Source organism: Natator depressus, chromosome 3, assembly GCF_965152275.1.
Source record: "Natator depressus isolate rNatDep1 chromosome 3, rNatDep2.hap1, whole genome shotgun sequence".
NCBI lineage: Eukaryota > Metazoa > Chordata > Testudines > Cheloniidae > Natator > Natator depressus.
In genome coordinates this window covers 185,781,542-185,806,432 of record NC_134236.1, presented here as the reverse complement: position 1 = coordinate 185,806,432, position 24,891 = coordinate 185,781,542, and the positions used below count along the sequence as shown (strand labels likewise).

General features: G+C 40.7%; 1 protein-coding gene across 2 annotated transcripts in view; it reads left to right on the top strand.

The window, feature by feature from the left end:
• The window catches only part of EFEMP1 (EGF containing fibulin extracellular matrix protein 1), a 94,250-nt gene that overhangs the window by 1,169 nt on the left and 68,190 nt on the right, over positions 1 to 24,891 (top strand). For both annotated transcript variants that reach the window (XM_074949487.1, XM_074949486.1), the window contains exons 2-4: positions 747 to 834; positions 4,138 to 4,186; positions 4,377 to 4,640. In XM_074949487.1, coding sequence (XP_074805588.1) covers positions 751 to 834; positions 4,138 to 4,186; positions 4,377 to 4,640 — 397 coding nt within the window. In that variant the 5' untranslated portion in view covers positions 747 to 750. The remainder of the gene's footprint in view (positions 1 to 746; positions 835 to 4,137; positions 4,187 to 4,376; positions 4,641 to 24,891) is intronic.

Below are 24,891 nucleotides of genomic sequence, written 5' to 3'. Positions count from 1 at the left end.
ACAGTTTCTGGGTTTGTGGAAAAATTGGGCCAGACCCAGCAGCATCCAGATTTCAGATCAGAGTTTTTGTGGGACTGTTGCATTCGGATACATCAGGTCTGGATTTTTAAGTTGCAGTCAGAACAGCTTCACCTGTTATCTGTTTAGATGATGCGGTTTGGGGGACTAGGGCCAAAAATTGTCAGGATGCAGGTGCTAGGTCTGTCATTTTGCAGTGCTGTTTCATCAGGGTCTGAGATTTTTTGGTGCGGTAGATAGGGCTACACTTAGTCTCTATTTTGATAATACAATATGGGGGTTGTTTACAAAAACTGGCAGGATCCAGGTAAATCCCATTTTTATCTTTTTTCCCTGGTTCTTTTACCTGTTAGATCTCTCTCACAGATATTTCTGGTGGGACATGAAGTCATTTGAAAATTAATTTTAAAACCAAATCAGATAATTGCAAGAATGTTGGTACTTGGGCTATGTTATTTTAGAGAACAGACGCTTGAGTGTGATGCAGTGTTAATTGTTACATTATTTTAATGTCTGTTACTTCAGCTGGGGAAAGATAAAACTGATTAAGACATTGCTAAATCTCAGCCACTTCCTCATAATCTAACAAGGGCTCCATCTTGCCTTCCTTATTCTTCAGTGGAAGTCTTACCCTAGTAAGGAGTGTGGGATATGCCCCCATAGCTGGTTATTCTTAGCTTTTTAACAGTAAAAGGTGCTAAACATTGGGTTTCTTTATTTCTTTCAAGATTCATGATGTTGACAGTTATGTTCTTGGCTGCTTTCACTCTTACTACAATAAATTCACAGGAAACTGAAGAAACTATAACATACACGGTAAGGTTTAATAGACTTTGAGATATTTATTGCTTAGCAGGGATTCTTTTCTAAATAACCCTCAACAGAGAAACCATAGTTCTTTGCCAATATAGAATGTTCAGTTCAAAGTTCTTTGACTTTGTATTTTAATTTTAGACTAAGGTGCTTCTCAAGTGAAACCAAGTTTCAGACTTTGAACTTGTTGGTGATACCTTCTGTTTTGAAAGGTTTATTTAGGTACTGAATTAGACGAATTGAACAAAATTATAAGATGAGGCTTTTTCCCTACCTTTCAGAAAGATTTGAACCCTCCGGAAGCATTTTTGTTTTGTTTTATGGATGCAAAAAATAGACTGGAAAATCATAAATGTACAAAGTAAATGTTATCCATAACAGAAAAGGGTATGACATATTGTTATATGCAATTCCAAGTTCTGTGAAATAAGATGCCCAAGCATCTTCAAAATTACAGAAATACTGTATATGACTTATTTAAAACAAATGTATTACATTAATTATAAATATATGAAACATCATATATGTCAGCTACTAGTCAAAATGTGTTGCTCCATTTCTTCTAGGAGATTTCAAGGTGTTTTAACAAAATATAAGTATTTTGTAACTGTAGTCTTAAAATTTAATGCTGTGTGTAAATTATGACATTTTCTAGCTGGTAAATCGTCAGTGTCAAGAATAGTTTTGAACAATTATTTGTGTGGCTATGACCAGCTGCTAATAAAATATTGGAAATATGTTCTACTCACACCCTAAAATGGATGTGATAAGAATAGAGGGGCAGGGCTGTCTCCTTTATGTAAGTTACTTTTTCATCTATGTTTGCTCATTTACTTTTGTAATGAATATCACTGGCAGAGTAATGTTTACATTGGCTTGGATCATGAAAAAAAAAAACATTTTCATATTTGACCCCTATTACAAACACAGGCTCTGATCCTGAAACTTGTTTTATGTAGGTGGACTGCTGTTCCTGCACCTAGCCCCACTGAAATCAGTGGGATTCCACACAAGCAAAGAAGGTTGTCCTTGTGGGACAAATTGTAGGATTTTGGCCAAAGGGCCTGATATGCAATTGTTGCTCACATAAGTAGTCTCACTGAAGTCAAGGGACTGCTCACTTGAGTAAGTGCTGCAGAATCAGTCTATATGTTATAATTACTTATGTTACAGCAAAAAGCAATTTATAAAATGTTTTAACATAGGGCCTTAAAAGTGAGATTATGCCTAGTACACAGGCTCATTTTCCATTTTTTATTATGTATTCCCTAAAAAAAAAAATCTAGCATTCTTCCAGTAACTTGCCTAGTTTCGTTTAGACCTACCATAAAATTTTCAAAAGCCTCTAAGTGATGTAGGCTGCTAAGTGCTATTTTCCAAAGTGGCTTTAGAACTTAGAAGCCCAAACCTCATAGAATGTCAGTGGAACTTAGGCTTTAAGTGCCTAACTCACTTTTAAAAACAGGATTTAGTTGCTTTTGAAAATTGTACCCCTATTACACTAATATTTTTGATACATGTACTATATGCATTTAGGGCCAAATCTTGGTTCCACTGAAGTCAATGGCAAAATTCCCATTGACTTTGATGGGAGCGGATTTGGCTCATTAGTATTAAGTGCACATTACTTCTGTTGTGCATTAGCAGGAATTGGGTGATTCAGTAAATACATGAATTTGCTTGTTTTCCTTTGGGCTTGGGTTTTCATAGCTACAGTAACTTTTGTGGTGTCAACTCAGCATGCAGTCATTCCTTTAGAGAGCTAGAATTATATTACAATTAGCTGTCCTCTTACCCCCTCCTAACACTAGAGGCTTTTCCCTCCAGCTCACTGCTACATTTGGCAGATCACTGATGTCACCTGTGAATAAACAAAATGTTGTTGTTTCTACTGCTGATTCAATCTCTATTAGTAACAAGTTTCTCAGAACAACTTCAGCATAATACATTGAGCAATATGGATATCAACACTCTGGGTCAAATTTATCCCTGATGTAGCTCCACTAAAGCCAAGGAGATACAGCAAGAACTAATTTGGCTCACTGTGACTAGCTGATTTATTGAGTCAACTCCTTTTCTGCAACACTATGAGAAATAATATATCAAACAGGACAGACAACACGTACTATATCTTAGTTTATCTATTGATGTTTTACATCTGTATTCTTGTGCACTTCAACAGCACTATGGTGCTCAGTCAGTTTCCACTAATTGTCATTTGAGATGATAATTAAGCCTCTCAAAAATTAGATCGTGTGTTCTAGAAAATGAATACTTTGGGGCAGAGGGAAGGTGAAGATGCCCTTCTAAAAAGTCTGGAACCTTATCCCTCAAACGCTTTCTCACTTTTGTGGTCCATACTGATGTGAATAGATACATGGATTTCATGTTTTGTCTCATTTGAACCCTGCAAAGTCTTACTCACATGAGTAGTCCCAGTGTTGCAACTCACAATTTTATCATGAGTCTCACAATACCTGCTGTTTTTCCTAAAGCCCAAGCTCCTGGATTCATATGATTATGTGAGAATCTCAACTTTCTTCTTTAAAAAAAGAAAGTAAGTTTCTAGCCCTCCTGGCTGTAGAGAAAAGCTTAAGAATGTAAACCTTAATGGCTTAAAAATCAAGAAGGCAAATAAAAAAGAGCCCACAATTTATTATTTTTTAAAATCTCATGATTTGGGGCATGACTCATTATTTTTAAGATGGCAATACTCTAGTGACATTGACATCCACAGGACTACTCATGTGAATAAGGCTTGGCAGGATCAGGGTCTTGAACTGGAGTGTCATCTACACCAGTGCTTTTCAAGCTATCTGATGTGGGGAACCAGCAATTTTTGTTTCCAATGTGCGCACAGACAATGTGGCTTGCAGACCAGCACCAGTCCACGGACCACCACTTTGAGTAGCACTGATCTACACTTTATGAGTCAAAGAACTTAGGGTCTGGTCCTGCGAGATCTTGAGAGCCTTCTGCAATTATTGACTTCTCTGGGAACAGAGGATGCTCATCTCTCTGGAGGCACTGAGCGCCTTAAAAGATCAGGCCCTAAATTTGTCAATTTAGAATAGACATTAGGCCAACATTTAGGAAAGGATTATTCATTTCCTGTTATAAACTACTTCTTAGTTTTGTTACACAGTAGTATTGCACTGAGATCTATTTTCCTGATATTATGAAAATTATATAACCACCCTGGTTATTGTTTGTTCAGAACACAATTTTCCGTAGCAACAACAAATGCATGAAGTATTTAAAAATATTAATTCATCAGTCATTTTTCTGCATCTCTTTTCTACATAGCAATGTACAGATGGCTATGAATGGGATCCTGTCAGGCAACGGTGCAAAGGTATAGTAAATCTTTATAAGTGAAAGACTTATTAATGGTATTTTTAGTCCTTTCTCTTAAGTTATCTTCTACATCCGTGTTTTGATGTTTTGGACAATACATGTGTACTTGCATGCCTTGTTACATTACTTGTGTTAATGTCTGTTAAGGTCCCATTTTAAAACATGACTTGTGTTGTTGCTAACCACAGATATTGATGAATGTGAAATTGTCCCAGATGCATGCAAAGGTGGGATGAAATGTGTTAACCACTATGGAGGATACCTCTGTCTACCTAGAACAGCTCAAATTATTGTAAATAATGGACGAGAAGACACAGCTGCTGAATCCACTGGTGGACGAAACAATGTCATTCGACGGACCCCTGCTGATCCACATCGACCACCTCCAAATCCAACTCACCAAATACAGTGTGCAACTGGGTATGAGCAAAGCGAGCAAAATGTATGCCAAGGTAAGCAACTGCCTTCTGTTAAGCTTTACAATCATGCTCAAAGTGAATGACAGAAAATCATACGTATGCAGAATGACAGCAGGGGAGTTTTGTCCTTGCCAGCAATTCCATTGCTGCATCCTAGTATAGTACACATATATAAATGACAAATTTTAAAGAACATCCTAAGGAAATATATTTCACTGTCATAGCTCAAGGTAACAATATTTGTGATTTCCTGCAGCTTTACCAACTCTGGTCCTGCTTCTGCTCCCACTGATGTGAATGAGCAGAATCAGTCCTACTGTTTATACATCTTCATGTAAAACTTAGATAAATTCAGTTGTATTAAGCATTTGGGGTTACATTAAATGTGTCTGAGATACACTGCATTGAAGAAAGTAGGAAACATAGTACCTGAAAAAGTAAGGGGTATTCTTCCAGTTTCAGAGATAACCTTAAACTATATATTTTCTCTAATTAAAATTTGAATGCATGAAAGATTAATTGCACTATGAACTTTACCTTAGACTCAAACTATAATATAGAATGTTTAGATCACATATATTTAGATCACATTTGCATACAGTCTCTATCTGAAAGACTAGGAAACAAACAGCTGAACAACTTGTGCTCTTCTGATTTTAGAGGAGTAGATCTGCTGAGAGTCTGCCAGCTTACTTCCAATATGAAGGTTATCTAGCCTGTGAAACTATGGCAATGAACAAAATCCATATGAGTGCACATACACCATGCACAGTGCCACAATTCTCAGAGTATTAGCAATGTTAATGTTAATTCAAGAGTCAGACTTGCAACACTATTCTAAACTGAGATGGCTTCTCATTTGTTATTTGTTTAAATAGTTTACTTGAACATCTGTTATTTTTAGAAAGTATACGTTTATGAAAGAAAAGATGTTGGGATAAATTCTGCCCTTGATTCATAAGCATGGTTTTCAAGCAAGTCAATAGGAAACTTGTGGAGAACTCAAAGTGCCCACTGAAACTTGGCCTGTTCATTTTTTCCATCCTCTGGCTTCAAAATCAATGTAATCATATAAAATAGTAGTAAAGTGGCTATAATCAGGGCAAGCTGTGTTACACAGCTTAGTTCCTTTCTTCTTAGTATTCATTTATACAGTACCAATATCATTTACTTACTAATAAGCAGAAGCATAGTTATTGTAATGGAAACTGGTTTTAGTTAGTACCATAAATCAGTATTTCAACAATCATGCTTCATCTGCCTGACCACTGTATTTTATGTCTTTAATTTCAGAATTATGGTACATGGCACTGAACTTAATGTGACATTTGTTAACATTCATTTTGTTGAATTTCAATAAGTTATTTCAATTTAATGGATTATTTAATATATTTTATATATTATAGTGTTCATAAGTAACTCTAAAATGTTTTAAATAGAAGTGTGTTTCCTGCTACATTCTTTTTAGGTTTACAATTATTTAAGGTGCCAGTAGGGAAGTGCTTAATTTTATGTAGTATTAATGCCTTACTGTGTTCTGAATATTTTGAATTTTGAACTGAATTTATAAAATTCATGGTATAATGAAGGATTAATTTCCTAGGGTTGAACAAAACATTCTAATTTCTTATACCAGCATTTTTTGAGAGGAAGGGTGCTTGTGGTATTAAAGCTTCTTTGGCTTCCAGAAAGCTTTTCAATTAAAGATAAAATCAGTTTTGTAAAGGCTTTGGTTAACTATAACAATAATTAACTAACTGTGGCTAAAATCTTAACTTTGGCTAATCATGTTGGAGAAGCAGAATGTATGAACTAAGGATGAAATCTTAGCTCCATTAAAGTCAGTGGATGAATGAATGAATGAATCCCAGTTGCAAAATGGTTAATAGTCACTATGTTTGAAAGAAAGGTTAAGAGGTTTTGGAGGATTTAAAGTACACACACAACTTGGATACTTTCATGCATTGCAATGCTGAAAAGATCTTATAAATGATATTGTTGATCACCAGTGGCCCCATTGAAGATTTACTTGTTGTTAAAAGTTCTTATTTCATATGACAACCGCAGGAAGGGGAATCTGACTTCCGTACATACAGGGCTTGTCTACATGGCATAGAAAAGTGCTCTACGGGGCAGGACATTAACTTGAATGCAGTACCTTTTAGAGCACACCAGCAGGGTCTACATGGGGAAGTTAGAGAACAACCCATTAGAGCTTTCTACAAAAAGTACCCTTGTAGCGTGCTTTGCCACACTGTGTAGATAAGCCCACAGTCACACTTAAGGATGTTTTATTGTTTAATTAATAAAAAAAATAGTCCAACTCCTTCTAATTGTTTGCAGATGTATGACATTTTCCTTCCAGTCCAACAACACTAAATAATATTTTACAACCAATGTGAAAGTTTGGGGACCTCTGTTTAAAACAATAGCATGCTCTGAGGAGCTGTATTACTGACATCATGTTGGAGTAAGAAGGGCCTTCTGTTTTAATACAAATGTCCACTCCCTTTTTAAACATTGCATAGCTATGGTATGATCATCCAAATACATTCACTTTGGTCTATAAATTTGGAATAAATGAGTATCTAAAGATTAATCACATTTGCATTCAATTTACTTCAATTTTCAACAAATCTTAGTCAACGGGTAAAGTTTAAAGATACACAATGGGCCCAGATTCTGTTTCTACTGACATGAAAGGCAAAAGTTTCATTGACTTCAAGCTCTTCCTACAATAATGCTGCGACTAATGTGACTTGCAAAAAAGAGAAATTTAGCTATTCATCTGTAATATTTCAGCCATTTTTGTTATTTAAAAGAAAAGACATGAAAATTATTAAGATATTTCACTTTGATTAGTATCTACTGTCCATATATGGTATAGTAAGTACTTCTCAGGTGGTTTTTGCAACATACAATCTACCATATTTATCCAAAAACCAAATCTCTATTCATAATGCATCCTACATCAGATACATAATACAAAATTGAAAAATAGTATGAATATATACTTATATGATAGGAAAGATTAGTCTTTTGCCTTAAGTCATATATTGCAAAGCAAAGACCTTTATATAAAATGCATACAGTAAAATTAGGTGTCTGATTTAAATTCAAAAACTCAGAAAATTCAGTTTAAAAATAATCAATTAGGTTTAAAATATGCCCTTAATTTGCTCCATTTTGTCTGATTCATATAGACAACTTCCACTGACAAAACTGAGTTCACATTACTTCTAAAACAGCTCTCCCTGTTGCATTCAAATTGTTACTGAATTCCTGAGCTAAGTAGACAAACCTTTATTTAGCACGATGACTGGTTTCTAAACTGCTCAGCTCTTCTCACACTGGTAAATGTGAGGGTTAGTGGGAGAACATCACCCAAAGAGGGAAGAAGCAGCAAGATTACTGAACAGAAATAGCAGAGGAAATAAATTTTTAAATAAACTTTGAGTTAACTAACGGCCACCGACATTTATTTATGATACGGGGGGAGAAACACATTAAAGTTTTCCCATTGATGTCAATGGGAGTTTTGCCATTAACTTTAGTAGGGCCAGGATTTCACCTCTACTGTATACAAGGAGTATACATATTTTACTTTTACTATATTGTTCAGATCACTGAGGACCTGATCTCATTGAATTCAATGGCAAAACTCCCAATGACTTTGATGGTGCAGGATCTGGCCTATACATAACTACTAGTTTTGGCTGGAATGGCGTGATGATCAAAATGTACCTTAACGCACAAATGCACTGCTATGTTTGAGAAGGAAAAAATACATTTTGTACCATCCTATCATGAAAGCTCCACAAGCAGCTCAGTAAACAAACTATTATTTTGCTCTCCAACCTGCCTGTAACCTTTGGTATTATGTACAAAATGTGTTTTTGTAGTAGTGTGGAACAAGCCCTGATTATATGAAAGAGTACCGTGTGTGTTCAAAATACTTATATTTCATCGCTAAAAGTATCCTCTATAGCATGCAAGTATTTTATGTGTTCCATCATTATTTGCAGCCTAGTATACAATTGGTCTTGTAAAAGGTGCATTTGAGTTTGTGCATTTTGTTTTTTTCTAAACTGATACAGTTAGCTTCTATTTTCTGCATAGCCTCTTTTTGTGTTTTTTCTGGTAACAGCCTACACAATTATCTACCACATTCAATCCAGGATTTTACCTAGAGAAGTAGAATTAGTGCTAATTAATGTCACAATCCCTGGGCCAATTTGTTTGTTGTTTTTTCCACACAGAGATTAGTTTACATTATGGACATTAATTACACATTATGGTCTTGACTCAGCAAAGCACTTAACCAGTTGCTTAGCTTTGGCTTCAGTGGAACTTAAGCATGTGTTTACTGAATTAGGGCCTATGTTAAGACACCTTTGTGATGCTCTGGTGTTCAAGCCAGACCAGTAAGGGGTTGTGTCACTGCCTGTGCTACTGTGGCTTACAACCCTAACACCAACAGCCAGCATATAAACATGCAGGTCACACCCTGGCTTCCACCCCCCAGTTACTCTTTGCAGGGTGACCCCAACGCCCACATAGTCCCAAATTTCCCCAAACCATCTGCCCTGTAGTGTCCAGCCCTCTTGCTGAACACTTACGGATGTTATTAGGTTCGCTGCTTCTTTAAAGAGACAGTGCCCAGCAGCTTATTACCTTAACTGGAGTTAACAAACACTCCATTTTAATCAAAGTATTGGATTGTTTTCTAGTAAAAGTAAAACAAGTTTATTAAACAAAAAGTCATTGGTTTAAGTGATACCAAGTATAAGGAATAAAGGTAGAAAGGGTTACAAGCAAACAAAAATAAAAATATGCTTCTAAGTCTCTAAAACCTAATTTAACAAACTACAGTCTCTTTTTTCAAAGTGTTTCTCACCAAGTGTCTTCTCCAGAATCTCTGGCCAGGACCCTTCCCAGAGCTCAAAGTGGTCAGTCCCTTGTCTTCTCAGGTGAAGGGGTTCTGTCCCCCTCTCTCTATAGTAGTAAATTTTCAAAATGTATTCTTCTGAAGGGTATCCCCAGATAAAGTTCTGTTTCCCTCCTGGTTGTAGACACCATGTTGTCTGGTGTAGACTCTATGCTGGTTCCTCCCCTTCTGGTGCTTTTTCCAATGCAAATGATGTCTTCCTGCAACCTCCAATACAAATGAGTATCACATAGACTTTGGTCATACCTGGTTTGAGGTGTTGGCCTCTTTCTTCTGTCTGGGGAAAAACAGTTTATCAAAGTCCCTGACACTCCTGGTTTAAACACACACATTTTAGTCTCATGTTTCCAACACCGCTATAAAGTTCTTTGTGGGTTTGCCATACATACGTGACACAAGAATATTAATGATCAGTGAGTTACTAGTTTTCTAATGGTATATTACATGCCACTTTTGAGGTAAATATCATGACAACCGTGTGCCAGCTGGCAATGGGGTGGATCTAGGAGTCATAAACTTCTTGTTCCCCTTAGCCCATCCTCTGGGGTCGGGTCATCCTGCAAGCATCTTGCTATCTTTGTCTGCCCAAGGCAGACCTAAGGTCCATCCATTGCTTCCTAGGCTTTCTTCAGGGTCTCTTTCCTGCCAACATCTCCTTCCATGCTGTCTTCACCAGGCCCTCTTCATTCATCCTCAGTATGTGTCTGAACCAGCGAAATCACACTTCCTGGATTTTGTCAGTCACGGAATGACTTTGACTTCTATCCTAATGCTTTCATTTCAAAACCTGTCTCTTTGTGTAACTTGCATTGTGTGAAGATATCTTGAACACCTGTAGGCCATCTCTCTACCAGCCATGCTTTTACACCATACAGCATTTTGGGGTGCACCATTGTATTATACGGTTGGGCTTTCAGTGTCATACACAACACCTGAGGTGTTATTCAGCACTATTCCAGCACTCCCCAGTCTGGACTGTCTCACATTCAAGCTCACTATCTTCCATAAACCAGCCACCAGAGTACTTGAACAGATCAGTTTGGTGTAGACATGCTCCATTAATCTCTACATCCAGCTTCCCTGTGGAACTTCTGCTGACCCACATTACCTCACTCTTAGTCATGTTCATCCCATGCCTGTTTAGCTGGCCATACCACTGGTATAATTTTTCCTATATTAAGAAGCCATTTATGAAATATTTTATTATTTATTAAAGGGGCACTATCAAGCAGTTAAAGATTAACATTTGACCATTGTTACATGAATAAAGCATTCATACTGACCTCTTAATTGGAAAAGTTGACAACCTTAACTGTAATGCTGTTGTTGTTCTAGTAAGAGTTATTACACTTTTCTGCTGACATCAGTAAAAGACTATACTTGCTCACTTACATGGTGAAAAGGTAATAAAAATTGTTGTAATACCCTTTTATTGACATCAGTGAACAGGGATGGCCTTTTAATGACAGTAGAGATCTAGCATTTCTAAAGCATGTTCAAAGCATCTTTGGAGAATCCTCCTCCCTTTGCTGTGAAATTAATATACCATCATGGTATAATCTTCTACCCTCCAGCAAGGAACTACAATAACTTCTTCATAGAGCCAAAACAAATATTTTTATTTGGTTCACTTCAAATGGTTCCTTTTTGCCTCCATTTCTATAAAAGCTCTACATGCGGAACTCCCAATTGACTAAACTGAGTTCCAGCTGAAGGAGGGCTTGCAGATTTAGACCACTGATTATTTTGAAATACTAAACAAATTATACTTTTTCGTATTTATAGATACAGGGTAACATTTTCAAAAGTGCTTAAGATACTTAAGATACTAAATCCCATTTTCAGAAGTGACTTGAGTGCATGGAAGCCTAAGTCTCACTGGAAGCCAAAGCTATGTCAGTATGGGCCAATCTTCCAGCTGTAATTGGCCTGTCACAACAGCCTCTTGTAAGGATTACTTCTGCTAAGGGCAGGAATAATCTTGCAAGAAATGAGGTAACTTGAGAAATGGGGCCAAGAGGCCCATATTTTAAAAAGAACTGACTATGGTCAAGCTCAGTTCTAAAGTCCTTCCAACCAACAAAGACCTTTTTTGGTAAAGAAAAAAACTTTTTAGAAAAAAGGCCTGGTTATTGATTTTAGAGACACAGTACAAAGTAAAGTCCCTTCATAAATGCCTTCAGTTCCTCAAACTGCTTATTCAGTCAAATTCATGATTAAAAATAAGCAAACAAAAGTACAGGAATTCGTAGCAATCCATTAGGGAGAGGAAAAGTAGTTTTCCCCTAGCAGCAGATTTCCTAAGAGGCTGTGTGCCTTCATTATATGTGACAGTTGAAAATCAGATGTATGGAAAACCTGCAAATCAGGAACTGTGCAGACCTGAGAGAATCCACAGAAGGGTGCAACATTTTTGCCCCACTTGGACACATCTTCCCCCTTCCCACCAAGTACACATACATGACATAGGTGGCCTGAATTTGGGGCAGCAATATACAGCCCACACATAGGATGAATAGTCATGAAGTTATTGTTGTCAAGAAGAGCTTAAGTGGCTGTCGTATAGTCACTCTGAGATCATCTATTATATATTTTCTTTCCCTATTAACCAGAAAATCATTGCTTTGGAAAGAAAACAAAGAAAAATATTTGCCATAATTTGGTAATAAATGTCAACCTGAGCAAACACCTTACATGCTTAAGAGTCATGCTGTACCTTTTAGTTTATATTTTAACCTAACTAAAAATACAGTAGGGATTTTCAAATTATGGAGTTAAAAAATAATTAAGTATACCTGTAGTTATTATAAAATAGCTTTTGTACTCATTCATAGTTTTGTGTTTTGTTGCCATGTTGTTGATCTCAACTCATGTTAAAGGTGGTTCTGTTGTAAGTATAGTGGGGAAGTGTTTAATTTTTGTTATGTATGATTATATGGTAAAATGTGTACATTTGAAGCTGAAAAAAGATACTAAAAAAAATGTGTTACAGATTTATCTTGTAAAGTTATAGTGCCAACGAAAGAAAAGATTCTTGAGACATACAAGAGAATTAGGCCTTCCCTGGCATAATGCATTCCAAGGAGCTTTTAATTAAGTATTTTTTAGTACTAAAAGTTCACTAGAGCTGTTTTTATTGCTGTTTTGAATAAGTAACCTTACCCCATAGGAAATGTCATCATATTCAGCAAACTACAAGTACTTGGAAATATGGTCTGATAACTAAGTTTTGTGGCTGGAAATTAGCTGTTTGGCATTCTCTTCTTTTACATTTATTTTTCCTCATTTTCAAATCTATATAGGGTTTTTGGAAGGGACATCCAGTATTTGTTTGCCCAAGTATGACAGTGTGGCCATAGACTGCCCTCAGTATACACCGAAAATTCTCATTAATAATGGGAATTAAATGTGGGAGTAAGAAAAGTGTGTGCCCCTTAGACAAAAAATGTTAAAACAGTTGCTTTGCATTTCAGGGCTTCCCAAAGTTATCTGTATTACAGCAGAAGGCTCCCTGAATGAGTGAAATTCAGCCTGTACAGCGATACCATCTGAGCCTTTTGCACTACTTAAGACACATATAATGCAGGTCTCAAGTGCAAAGGACCTTGCAGGGGCCTTCTTTAGTAGGTGAATTTCATGTCTAATTCATGGCGTGGTAATATATGATTTTAGCATGTCTGACACTACACTTGATGGTGTTATCCAGTGACTGAACAGATGCTGTTTGCAGTATCCTGAATACAGACTGAGCTTATTCAAGGTTTTTTGTGTGGGTGATGTGCATGCCTGGGTCAGAGGAGAATTCCTGTTAAAACTAGTTAACTGTTAATGTGTTCAGTCAAGTTTCAATGGATAGTAGCAGCAGTGAGGAGTATCTTGAAGTGAAAGTTGTAAGCTTGGATGATCTCAGGAATGTGCACTGTAGTCTGTAACCAAAGTCTTTAATCTGCGTTTTCAAAAGTAGTCAACAAGTGACCACCCGTACATTTATTGAAGGCCACCTCCTCAAAAACAGGAACTGAACTGTCTGTTTATTATATTTGAATAAACAAATTAGTCCTTAATACACAGTGATACAATTTATTTTTTAAATTAATTAACATATTTCTTTTGCCTGTCAGCAGCTATAAATCAGATTCATACAAAAAAGCTCAATAAGATTGATGGAAACACTATTGCAGAACAACTGGTGTTAATATAAAGAGCATTTTAGCCCCATTTGCAGGTTCCAGTCCAATAGTTCAAAACTAGAAGACTTACAGAAGTCTAAAAAAATTGGAGGGGAGAAATGGAAGGCACAATGCCAAAAAACTAAGCGGCAGAATGAATAGCTAATTGCTGCAGATTCCATACCACTAACAATTAACATGCCGTAGAGTCATTAGTGAGTCAATCTCATATTGGTCTATACTGACAGCAGTAGCATAACCTTAGAATGGAAAAGTTGATAGTTTTTTTTAAACTAATCTTTTTTTTTAGATGTTCTCAAATAAGCCAATATTTAATAAAGGACACATGGAGGGAAAAGAAGACAGAGTGAGTGGACGCTATTAAGTGGGGTTTTCAATTGAGATAAAATAGCTCAAGCAAGCTAATTTGATGGGAAAAGGCACCTTTTCCCTAGTCTAAACAAGTCTTTGGGGGCAATTTGAACCTCTGGATGCTAAGAAGAAGCAATCAGAATGGAATATATTGATAGAAAGTAAATTATAGTTCATACACTAGATTTTTTTCTGCAACTCCTTTGATATGGTATCTTCCTGTGTTTAACTGCCTGAAAACAGTAAATAGGATGATAAAGCTACCATATCTTGGCACATTTTATCCACCACATTTTTAAAAAATTGATAAGCATTTATTTTCACCAAGTGTCTTAAAATACAGTGTGGCAAATTGCCAGCACTACTATGATGGGTCTTGCTCTTTGTCTTCTTGTGGGTGGGGTTCAGGGCACCGTTTCTTGCCCCTGAACTGGGGTATTAACTGCCCCACTAGTGTCCTGGAGGAGGGGAGTGGAGAGGGAGGGACCCGGGCCCGCCCTGTACTCCGGGTCCCAGCCCAGGGGCCCTAGGGATAGCAGTAAACTGCTTGAACTAGCGGTTCCTTCCCCTGGACTATTTCCCTCTCCTGCCCTTCAGCTTGCGGGGCTTCCTGCCCTCCCTCTGCACAAACCAGGTGTCCCTTTACCTAGGGTCTTGGTCTTCTTAGCCCACCGCAGCACTTATCCAAACTCTCCTCTGCTTCCCTCCAAACTGCTCTCTGCTCCAACACCAAACCACTCTGCTTCAACTCCTCCTCTTATCTGATTGAAGCAGGGGGGTTTTATCAGGTGACTGGCTTCAGGTGCTCTAATTGGCTTCAGGTGCTTTAATTAAGCTATAGCAAACTTTCTTACCTCTACAGGGAACAAGGCTCCCTTCTGACACTCTCCTGTTGCCCTCTGGCCATGCTGTATCACATATCTTCCCCCCCTCCCCCCACCCCCGCTCAACACCATGGGGTTGGGCTACTTGGGACGAGAGGCAGTGCTGTTGTGATAGGTCATCAGCATTGCCATGTTGGCTTCCGGGCCTATGCTGTACCCGGAAATGGAAGAGCTGCAGGGATAGGAACCACCTAGTCACGCTTGTGTTCTTCTCCTTGTTTCTGTGCATCCACTGGAGAGGGGTGTGGTCTGTCACGAGGGTAAACCACCTCCCCAGTAGGTAGTAGCAGAGAGTCTCCATAGCCTATTTTACTACCAGACATTCCTTTTCAACGACGGCGTACTTTTGTTCCCTGGGGAGGAGTTTCAGGCTGAGGTACAAGATTGGGTGTTCCTCCTCCCTTACCATCTGCGAAAGGATGGCTCCTAGCCCTACCTCCAAGGCATCTGTTTGTCGGACGAATTCCTTCTCGAAGTCTGGGGCTATGAGAACTGGATGGCAGCAAAGGGCTGTCTTTAAATCTGCAAATGCTCCTTCTGCCGCATCAGTCCACTTTATTATCTCGGGGCCCCGAGCCTTTATCAAATCCATCAATGGCCCTGCTCTTGTGGCTAAATGAGGGATGAATCTCTGATAGTATCCTGCTATCACTTGACATGCTCTGACCTGCTTTTTGCGGACTGGTCGAGGCCAACCTTGTATTGCCTCCACTTTGTTCCATTGGGGTTTCACCAAACCCCTCCCAACTACATACCCGAGGTATCTGGCCTCAGCTAGTCCTATCACGCACTTGAGAGGGTTGGCAGTGAGGGTGGCCTTCCGCAGGGCATCTAGCACTGCTTCTACTTTTCCTAGGTGCATTTCCCAGTCAGGGGTATGGATGACTATGTCATCTAGATAGGCGGCAGCATACTTGGCATGGGGTGGCAGCAATTTGTCCATAAGTCATTGGAATATTGCAGGGGGCCATGGAGTCCAAAAGGGAGGACAGTGTATTGGAACAGGCCATCGGATGTAGAGAAGGCAGTCTTTTCCTTGGCATTCTTGGCCAGGGGAATTTGCCAATATCCTTTGGTCAGGTCCAGAGTGGTTAGGTATCGGGCCTTGCCTAACTGATCAACTAGCTCGTCAATGCATGGTATCAGATAGGCATCGAATTGGGATACTTCATTCAACTTCCCGAAGTCATTGCACAACCTCAGAGTGCTGTCAGGCTTGGGGACTCGGACAATAGGCCTGGACCATTGGCTGTGGGATTCTTAAATAACCCCAAGTTCCAGCATCTTCTTCACTTCTGTCCTAATTTCTTCCCTTTTAGCTTCCAGTATTCGGTACGGTCTTATCATCACCCTTACTCCGGGACTGGTGACAATATGATGTTGGACCAGTGTCGTACGGCCCAGCTGTGTACAGAACACGTCCTGGTTCCATTAGATCATATCAATGACTTCTGTTCATTGTTCTGGAGTTAACTCAGGAGATATCTTCACCTGCCCCTGTGGGTCGTCTGTCTGGGGTGGAGCTCCCCGAATGACCAGGCACGTCTCTCGGTCACACCAGGGCTTCAGTAGGTTGATGTGGTAGATTTGCTCTGGCCTTCGGTGGTCTGGTTGTCTGACCTTATAGTCCACCTCCCCAATGGCTTCAACTATCTCATATGGTCCATGCCAGCTAGTTAGGAGTTTGCTTTCTGCTATCAGCACTAGCACCATCACCCATTCCCCCGGCTGAAATCTCCATACTTTCGCCCGACGGTTGTAATATGGGCCTCTTGTGCTTTTTCCAAATGTTCTCATACTATAGGGGTTACTCGAGTTATTCACTCTCTCATCTGTGTCACATGCTCAATGACATTCTTTCTTGGGTTGGGTTGTTCTTCCCAAACTTCCTTGGCAATATCTAACATTCCGTGTGGGTGGCATCCGTATAGTAGTTCAAAGGGAGAGAAACCAGTGGACACCTGCGGGACTTCCCATATAGCAAACATTAGATATGGTAGAAGGGTATCCCAGTCTTTTCCGTCCTGTGCTACCACCTTCCGGATCATACTTTTAAGGGTACGGTTAAACCGCTCAACCAGTCCATCTGTTTGTGGATGGTAAACTGAGGTCCGTATGGGCCTGGGTCCCTCTCTCTCCACTCCCCTCCTCTAGGACACTAGTGGGGCAGTTAATACCCCAGTTCAGGGGCAAGAAACAGTGCCCTGAACCCCCCACCCCCAAGAAGAGAAAGCACGAGACCCATCATAGTAGTGTCGGCAGTTTGCCACACATGGTGTCAACGGTGGGATCTATGAGCTGAGACTTAAACCAGGGTTAGCCAAAACCCTCCCATCCCTAAGATGGACGACATGGTCAAGGCCCTAATACAAGCTACCGCAGCCCAGCAGGAGGCTACCCGGATCCAAGCAACCGCCCAACAGGAGGTGACTCGGATACAGCAGGAGACTAATCGTCTGTTGATGAGTCAGGCTGCCCAGGACCGAGCCCTGCTGCAAGAGCTGGTGAACCAGATGAAGGCCCTTAGGGAGCTGAACCACAACTGCGATGGGACCCGGACCGTACAGGCCAGCCACTGCCTACAGAAAATGACATGGGAGGATGATGTGGAGGCATACCTCCTGGCTTTTGAAACAGCAGCCCTGAGGGAGGCTGGCCCTTAGATCAGTGGTCTGGTATCCTCGCCCCGTTCCTGTGTGGGGAGGCCCAGAAGGTCTATTACAATATGGCCGCGGAGACTGCAGCAAATTACCCACAGCTGAAGGCAGAGATCCTGGCCAGATCTGGAATAACAACAGCATTGCGAGCCCACAGGTTCCATGAGTGACAGTACACAGAGGACAAGACACCCCGATCGCAATTGTTTGAACTGATCCACCTGACCCGGAAATGGCTGCGCCCTGAGGCCCTCAGCTCTGAGAAGATGATGGAGCTTCTGGTACTGGACCGGTATATGAGGGGGCTACCAACAGGCCTCAGGGCTTGGGTTGGCCAGAATGACCCCTCCACGTAGGATGAGTTGGTCTCCCTCGTGGAAAGACAGCTGGCAGCCCGCGAACTGTTCCAGACCCCAGGGGGTGAGACATGGCAAACCAGGAAGCTAGTCCCAAACCCAAGGCCCCGGAGTGTTGAGAACTCCAGGAGAACCATAACTGGGAGGAAAGACACCGAGGAATGGCCCGAGGCCAAGAAGGGACCTGGGGGTTTGGAAAGAGAGGGCTGGGGGGGCTGGCCAAATAGCCCCAGGCAGAGGGCGGCAACCAGAATAAGGGGCGGTGTTATGAGTGTGGGGAATTGGGGCATACATCAGTCCAGTGCCCCAACAGGGAAGAGCCTATACAATGTAATCTGTGGGATCACGGGGAGCAATGTAGCCTAATCAGCCTGGTAGGGTCACAATGACCTCGCATGGGTATACAAGATCAGTAAAAATGAATGGTATTCAGATCATAGCATTAGTAGATTCTGGGAGTGCTGTCACGCTGGTCTCGGGGAAGTTGGTGGGGCAAGACCAGCTAACCCAGGCCAAAAACACAGGGGTAACGTGCGTACATAGTACCATAAATTTCTACCCCACAATCCCGGTACAGATTGAGATCCAGGGGAATACTCCCAGGGTGACTGCAGGCAGGTCCCCAGGCTCCCCTACCCTGTCTTAATTGGTAGGGACTTCCCCAGGTTTAAGAGCTTACTCCCCGCAATAGAACCACGGGAGGGTAGCAACCCCTGGGCTGAGACAGAGGCACCTACAGATAGCTTCACCGCAATGATTGCCGAATTTGCCCCAGAGTTATTCTCATCCCCTGGAAAACCCCGAAAGTCTAGGTGGGAAAGGAGGGCAGATGAAAGATTAGGGACCAGAATTCTAGCAGAGAACCAGAAAACCTCCCTTGTTGGTAGGCAAACCTGTTCAGGAGGCCAGGAGATAATTCAGGCCAGTGAGGACTGGGAGGCGGTTCCTAGCCGAAATAGGGGCAACACAGAGGGCGGAGTAGAAACAGGCCCCCTGGAATTAGGTCAGATCAGTACCGCACATGAGAATTTCGGGCATGTCAAGGTTCCTTCCCCACTCTGAACTCTAGGGTACAGATGTGGGGACCTGCATGAAAGACCCTCTAAGCTTATTCTTACCAGCTTAGGTTAAAAACTTCCCCAAGGTACAAACTTTGCCTTATCCTTGAACCGTATGCTGCAACCACCAAGCGTTTTAAACAAAGAACAGGGAAAGAGACCACTTGGAGATGTCTTCCCCCAAAATAGCCCTCCAAGCCCTACACCCCCTTTCCTGGGGAAGGCTTGATAATAATCCTCACCAATTGGTACAGGTGAACACAGACCCAAACCCTTAGCTCTTAAGAACAATGAAAAATCAATCAGGTTCTTAAAAGAAGAGTTTTAATTAAAGAAAAGGTAAAAGAATCACCTCTGTAAAATCAGGATGATAAATACCTTACAGGGTAATCAGATTCAAAACATAGAGAATCCCTCTAGGCAAAAACCTTAAGTTACAAAAAGACACAAAAACAGGAATATACATTCTATCCAGCACAGCTTATTTTACCAGCCATTAAACAAAAGGAAATCTAACGCATGTTCTAGCTAGATTATTTAGTATCTTAACAGGAGTTGTAAGGCTACATTCCTGATCTGTTCCCAGCAAAAGCATCACACAGACAGACAGAGCCCTTTGTTCCCCTACCCATCCAGATTTGAAAGTATTTTGTCCCCTCGTTGGTCATTTTGGGTCAGGTGTCAGCAAGGTTACCTTAGCTTCTTAACCCTTTACAGGTGAAAGGGTTTTGCCTCTGGCCAGGAGGGATTTTATAGCACTGTATACAGAAAGGTGGTTACCCTTCCCTTTGTATTTATGACAGGGCAGGACCAAGCCAATGACCCGCTATATGTGAATGTGAGGAAGGAGGTAGTGGAAGTAAATAGCGTACCTGTGGAAGGAAAGACCCAAGGCCATATTATGTGCTCAAACGTGATCTGTTGTACAGGATAGCGCAAATACAAGGGGAAGAAGTAGAGCAACTCTTAGTCCCATGGAAACACACAAGGGAAGTACTAGAGTTAGCTCACAGTCATCTATTTAGGGGACATCTAGGAGTAGACAAGACGCTGGATAGAGTCCTAAGAAGGTTTTATTAGCCAGGAATATGTGCAGAGGTCCAGCGCTATTGTGCCTCCTGCCCTAAATACCAGTTGCATAGCCCCCGACCTCACTTGTGGGCCCATAAGTACCTTTGCCTATTATTGAAGTCCCTTTCGAGAGGATAGCCATGGACATAGTGGGCCCACTGGAAAGATCGGCACAGGGCCACCGAAACGTACTAGTCATCCTTGACTACGCCGTGCGGTATCCAGAAGCCATTCCTTTAAGAAACCCCACATCCAAGGCAATAGCAAAAGAACTACTTCAGGTTTTTGCCAGAGTGGGCATCCCTAAGGAGATCCTGACAGACCAAGGAACCCCTTTCATGTCAAAATTAATGAAAGACTTATGTACCTGTCATAAATATAAAGGGAAGGGTAAACACCTTTAAAATCCCTCCTGGCCAGAGGAAAAACCCTTTCACCTGTAAGGGGTTAAGAAGCTAGGATAACCTCGCTGGCACCTGACCAAAATGACCAATGAGGAGACAAGATACTTTCAAAAGCTGGGGGGAGGGAGAAACAAAGCCTCTCTCTCTCTGTCTGTGTGATGCCTTTGCCGGAGACAGAACAGGAATGGAGTCTTAGAACTTAGTAAGTAATCTAGCTAGATATGCGTTAGATTCTGATTTCTTTAAATGGCTGAGAAAATAAGCTGTGCTGAACGGAATGGATATTCCTGTTTTTGTGTCTTTTTGTAACTTAAGGTTTTGCCTAGAGGGATTCTCTATGTTTGAATCTAATTACCCTGTAAGGTATTTACCATCCTGATTTTACAGAGGTGATTCTTTTTACTTTTTCTTCTATTAAAATTCTTCTTTTAAGAAACTGAATGTTTTTTTATTGTTCTTAAGATCCAAGGGTTTGGGTCTGGGGTCACCTATGTAAATTGGTGAGGATTTTTATCAAACCTTCCACAGGAAAGGGGGTGTAAGATTTGGGAGGATTTTGGGGGGAAAGACATTTTCAGACGGACTCGTTCCCAGTGACCAGTGTTAGACGTTTGGTGGTGGCAGCAAAAGTCCAAGGGCAAAAGGTAAAATAGTTTGTATCTTGGGGAAGTTTTAACCTAAGCTGGTAAAAGTAAGCTTAGGAGGTTTTCATGCAGGTCCCCACATCTGTACCCTAGAGTTCAGAGTGGGGAAGGAACCTTGACAGTACCCTACTCTGCATCCAAGCCAAACTGCTCTCTGCTCCAACACCAATCCACTCTGTTTCAACTCCTCCAAACTGCTCTTTGCTCCAACGCCAATCCACTCTGTTTCAACTCCTCCTCTTGTCTGATTGAAGCAGGGGGGTTTTATCAGGTGACTGGCTTCAGGTGCTCTAATTGGCTTCAGGTGCTTTAATTAAGCTATAGCAAACTTTCTTCCCTCTACAGGGAATAAGGCTCCCTTCTAACACTCTCCTGTTGCCCTCTGGCCATGCTGTATCACAAAAGCAATCTATTGCAACTTACTTAATACACCACTGCTTTGAAACATTTGATTATTTAGGACCTGCATTGCTAGGTTTTTATTTGTACTTCCATTATATTTTACCCATATTTCTGGCTTCTTCCCAATACTGAAAAACTGGTCTGAGCAACTTTATCAAGTGCAAGTTCTCAGTGAAGATTTGTCGAAGGTATAGGTGAGCCACCTTAAATAACAAATAGGCTTAACCCTCTGCTGTGTTGTCACATTTGGAGGGTGTCAGAATTGCAAACAATGATCTTGCAATTGACCTGTTGAGACCTGTATATAGTTACAAAAGGAAGAGACAAACAACAATGTAGATCATCCAGTGCTTCTGAAGATACAAGTTCTTGTATTCTTAATCTCTTCAGTAATTTTCTGGAGTAAAGAAAATTGAGAAGAGAATGTGTCACTGTCCCTTTTTCTCAAAGGGTGAAGAGCCCAAAGCATTGATTCACTTTTCTAAGGGGTCAAGGAGACCTCATTCTACCTTTTCCCCTGAGATAAGGGCATATGTTTAGTGATACATTTAGTGACGTAGCCTACATAATTCTTGGGCCCAGATCTTGCCCAGCCCTCACTGGGTTGATTTGAAGACTCAGACACAGATTTTCTGCCCCACCTCATACCCTTTGCACCACTCATGCAGCACAAGTAGAGACTGACTGCAAAATCTCTGGTGAGGATCTCCCCAGTAGTTGTGGGGCCAGCTCCTACACCTCCCTCTCCAGAGCCCCTAGTGTGGAGGCCCTGGTGGGAGCGTGAAGGAAGAGTGGCCACAGCATGATGCACTCCAGCAATCCCATGCTGGCAGATGGTCCCTTAGAGGCCATTGTCCACTGGTGTATGTTAGAACAGCAACCAGACTTCTCAGATCTACACCTAGTATGGGGCAGCAAATTGGGAAGTTAGAAGCATCTCCCTGATGTCTCCCATCTCTTCTGCAAAGGCTAGATGCAGCAGTGAATCTGGTCCTCCATCTTCAAGAGTATTCTCTTCCAGTGCTTTAGCAATTCAGCTGCAATCCAAAGGATCCTGAAAAGGCGTTTATAAATTTGGTCCATGTACTGAACAGATTTTTTTTTAAATGTCAACTGTAACCATCAAATATCAGAAGTACAGTGAAAGCTATGTTATCTGGCACTTTACCAACTGGAAATCTCTAGAAACTGGCATTTCTGATATCCATTAATCGGAAGGACAGAACAAGTCATGTGGGGGGAGGAGTGACACTATATGTGAAAGAAAATGTAGAATCAAATGAAATAAAAATCTTAAATTAATCCACATGTTCCATAGAATCTCTATGGATAGTAATTCCATGCTCTAATAAGAATATAACAGTAGAGATCTAGTATCGACCACCTGACCAGGACAGTGATAGTGACGATGAAATGCTAAGGAAGATTAGAGAGGCTATCAAAATAAAAAACTCAATAATAGTGGGGGGTTTCAATTATTCCCATATTGACTGGGTACATGTCACCTCAGGATGAAATGCAGAGACAAAATTTCTCAATACTTTAAATGACTGCTTCTTAGAGCAGCTGGTACAGGAACCCACAAGAGGGGACGCAACTCTCGATCTAGTCCTGAGTGGAGTGCAGGATCTGGTCCAAGAAGTAACTATAACAGGACCACTTGGAAATAGTGACCATAATATAATAACATTTAACATTCCTGTAGTGGGAAGAACACCTCAGCAGCCCAACGCTGTGGCATTTAATTTCAGAAAGGGGACCTATGCAAAAATGAGGAGGTTAGTTAAACAGAAATTAAAAGGTACAGTGACTAGAGTGAAATCCCTGCAAGCTGCATGGACACTTTTCAAAGACACCATAATAGAGGCTCAAGTTAAATGTATACCCCAAATTAAAAAACACAGTAAAAGAACTAAAAGAGCGCCACCGTGGCTTAGCAACCATGTAAAAGAAGCAGTGAGAGATAAAAAGGCATCTTTTAAAAAGTGGAAGTCAAATCCTAGTGAGGTAAATAGAAAGGAGCATAAACACTGCCAAATTAAATGTAAAAATGTAATAAGAAAAGCTAAAAAGGAGTTTGAAGAACAGTTAGCCAAAAACTCAGAAGTTAATAACAAAATGTTTTTTAAGTACATCAGAAGCAGTAAGCCTGCTAAATAACCAGTGGGGCCCCTGGACGATCAAGATACAAAAGGAGCACTTAAAGACGATAACTTTATCGCAGAGAAACTAAATGAATACTTTGCTTCAGTCTTCACGGCTGAGGATGTTAGGGAGATTCCCAAACCTGAGCCGTCTTTTGTAGGTGACAAATCTGAGGAATTGTCACAGATTGAAGTGTCACTAGAGGAGGTTTTGGAATTAATTAAGAAACATAACAGTAACAAGTCACCGGGACCAGATGGCATTCACCCAAGAGTTCTGAAGGAACTCAAATGTGAAATTGCAGAACTATTAACTATAGTTTGTAACCTGTCCTTTAAATCAGCTATTGTACCCAATGACTGGGAGATAGCTAATGTAACGCCAGTATTTAAGAAGGGCTCTAGAGGTGATCCTGGCAATTACAGACTGGTAAGTCTAATGTCAGTACTGGCAAATTAGTTGAAACAATAGTAAAGAATAGAATTGTCAGACACATAGAACAACATAAATTGTTGTGCAAAAGTCAACATGGTTTCTGTAAAGGGAGATCATGTTTTACTAATCCATTAGGGTTCTTTGAGGGGGTCAACAAACATGTGGACAAGGGGGATCCAGTGGACATAGTGTACTTAGATTTCAAAAAAGCCTTTGACAAGGTCCCTCACCAAAGCCTCTTACGTAAATTAAGTTGTCATGGGATAAGAGGGAAGATCCTTTCACGGATTGAGAACTGGTTAAAAGAGAGGGAACAAAGGGTAGGAATAAATGGTAAATTTTCAGAATGGAGATGGGTAACTAGTGGTGTTCCCCAAGGGTCAGTCCTAGGACCAATCCTATTCAACCTACTCATAAATGATCTGGAGAAAGGGGTAAACAGGCTGTGCTGCCCAGTGCAGTAGTGTGGGAGCTGACCTTGTTCCTGAAGACAGAGGCAAAAAAAGCATTGAGTACATTAGCTTTTTCCACATCCTCTGTCACTAGGTTGCCTCCCTCATTCAGTAAGGGGCCCACACTTTCCTTGACTTTCTTCTTGTTGCTAACATACCTGAAGAAACCCTTCTTGTTACTCTTAACATCTCTTGCTAGCTGCAACTCCAGGTGTGATTTGGCCTTCCTGATTTCACTCCTGCATGCCTGAGCAATATTTTTATTTGCCTCCCTGGTCATTTGTCCA